Raw genomic sequence first — 2,557 nt, 5'->3', positions numbered from 1 at the left:
CCACATATGTATATATGTATATATATGTATATATATATATACATATATATATATATATATACAGAAAAGCCTGTTTCTGCCGAACACAGCACACAGACTGTTCAGTATTTCCGGTTGCAATTTGCTGGTTTCTTTCATAGTGTTGCAGCTCTCCCCATTCACATCAGCCACAATGGGCTTGATTGGCCATTCCTTACTGGTGATTTTCTGGGGGTTTTATCACACGGTGAATGCTGTCAAATTGATGTTTCACAGAATAACGCTGGAGGATGATGACGAGGATGAAGATCTGGATGTAGAGCCAGCCCCGAGACGGCCAGTGCTGGTGATCTCAGACAGTCTGAAGGAGGGTCTACAGCGCGACATCAGTGACATCCTACCCCATACAGTAGCCCAGTCTGTGTATGTTATCCTCACTTTGTTACTGGAACGTTTAATGTTGAATGAAGTAATAACATGACTCTATATTATTTTATATATATATATTTTGTCTCACCTGCTTTCTCATACTTTCAGGAGCCATTCCTGTATGGAGTTGGTGTTGTGGCGGCCACCTGAAGATCCCTTCTGTCGGAAGCGAAAGGGCCTATTACAGAAACCGCGTAAACAGCAGACAGTATCTCGACAACCCCCGACCCCATGTCCGTCTCCAAACCCTCACAGTCCCTCTGCAGACACACACTCTTCTCTGTACAGCTTTCCTGTGGCCCACAGCTCCGGAGAGGAGGACATGGAAATGTAATAGCGCTTGATGACTTGAAAAGCCATGCCAAAGTAAAAGACTGGATATGTAGTCACACAAAAGACTATAAAGGACTCAGAACCCTGTGGTTAGTTTGGCAAGGCACGTTGGCTTTACATTAGTATTGTGCAGTTTTGGACAGTTCCTGCAACACATTTTTTTGCTTTACAGTTCAATTTTTTGACTATCACCCATGTGTAAGATGTAACCATAATGCTGACCTAATTAACCAGGTAACTGTCGTAATCTCAAGACTTTAAAAGTTCAATAGACAGCCTTACATAACCAATTTTATATAAATCAATGTCCTTAGAAATAAGATAATTTGTATATAATTTTGCCAAAGCCTGGCCAACGACACACCGATGTACTGTAAATATGACGTTGCTCTTTGTTAAATATCAGCGTGCAGCACATGAATTTTGTACAGTTCTTATGTTCAGCTTCTGAACGTCGTTAACGGGACTTTAAAAATGGTTCCTGTGTGTTCACATTTGCTCACAGCATGACTTCCTGCTTGCGGTTGTACTTGTTGTGGTAGAAATATTATCTTCCTATAGTGCTTAGCAAGTACGCCATCTGTGAGCTTTGAGTAATTTTGTAAAGAAGTCATGGAAATGCACCTTTCTATGATTAGATTGTATTACTAGAACTGCAATCAGCCATCAAGTGTTATTACTTTGTTTTTAAATAAACTCATTTATTGTCCATGTAGATATTCTGCATGGAATAGTTGCATTTCATTTGATGATGATTTGCTTGAATTTAGTGAAAACAGTCCTCTTGTTATGTTCACATTGTCATGCTGTAATCATTATATAGACCGATCAGCCATAACATTATGATCACTGACAGTGAACATTTTGTCTTCAAAGTCGATGTGTTAGAAGCAGGAAAAATGGGCAGTGTGAGGTTTTGAGCGACGTTGACAAGGGCCACATTGTGATGGCTAGACTATTGGTTCAGAGCATCTCCAAAACTGCAGCTGTTGTGGGGTGTGCCCGGTCTGCAGTGGTCAGTACCTACCAAAAGTGGTCCAAGGAAGGAAAAGAGGTGAACCTGAGACAGGGTCCAATTGCAGTATTACCTGTTCAGGATCAAATTGCTAGAAATGTTCATGCTGGTTCTGATAGAAAGGTGTCAGAACACACAGTGTATCACAGTTTGTTGCGTATGGGAGCTGCACAACATTATGACCACCAGGGTGCCCAGGTGGTCATAATGTTATGGCTGATATGTTTTAATTAATGTATAATTACCTGAAGATAAGAACTGTTTTTATCTACAGAGGGAGCCGGTCCTCTTCCACCGAGTCCACCATGTTAAACCACCATGTTTCTGCAGTTGCTGTTAAATCCTGCACAGTGGTCCTTTAATCTGATATAATCGTATACATGCATACAATTAGGTAGGTGATTTTTAACCAATTAACTATTAGGTAATTGAATTCAATAGCTTCCAATTTGTCACTCAAAATGAAAGAATTTACTTTGTCCAATGCTTTTTTAACGTTAATTAGAGCTGTTTGTTTTTTAGCAGTTCAGTTTAGGCCAGCTCTGTAGAAGTTGGTGTCCTGATCCGAGATGGGTGCTGACATTTATGTTTACTTAAGTAGTGTTGCTAAATAAATAGGCACCGATCCTGCATTCTCCTTTTTAAAAATAACATACTGCATTCAGTGTTTTTTTTACATTAAGATAACAAATTTAGTTGATAAAGAAGTTTAGAAAAAATTGGCACAAATCCACAGAGCTTGTTTTATTGTATAATATAACATGATTCAACAAACTGATTATACAAGGGGTTCCCAGGAAG

General features: G+C 39.4%; 1 protein-coding gene across 2 annotated transcripts in view; it reads left to right on the top strand.

Annotated features, from left to right (window-relative positions):
• ccdc117 (coiled-coil domain containing 117) overlaps positions 1-1,480 on the top strand; it is a 3,706-nt gene extending 2,226 nt beyond the window's left edge. For both annotated transcript variants that reach the window (XM_035658114.1, XM_035658113.1), the window contains exons 4-5: positions 256-402; positions 517-1,480. In XM_035658114.1, coding sequence (XP_035514007.1) covers positions 256-402; positions 517-742 — 373 coding nt within the window. In that variant the 3' untranslated portion in view covers positions 743-1,480. The remainder of the gene's footprint in view (positions 1-255; positions 403-516) is intronic.
• The last annotated feature ends 1,077 nt before the right edge of the window (positions 1,481-2,557 follow it).

The sequence above is a fragment of the Morone saxatilis genome, unplaced genomic scaffold (genome assembly GCF_004916995.1).
Source record: "Morone saxatilis isolate NCDOM2014 unplaced genomic scaffold, NCSU_SB_2.0 Contig16, whole genome shotgun sequence".
NCBI classification, from domain to species: domain Eukaryota; kingdom Metazoa; phylum Chordata; class Actinopteri; family Moronidae; genus Morone; species Morone saxatilis.
The sequence above is the reverse complement of the archived record's forward strand: the minus strand, read 5'-3'. Positions and strand labels throughout refer to the sequence as shown.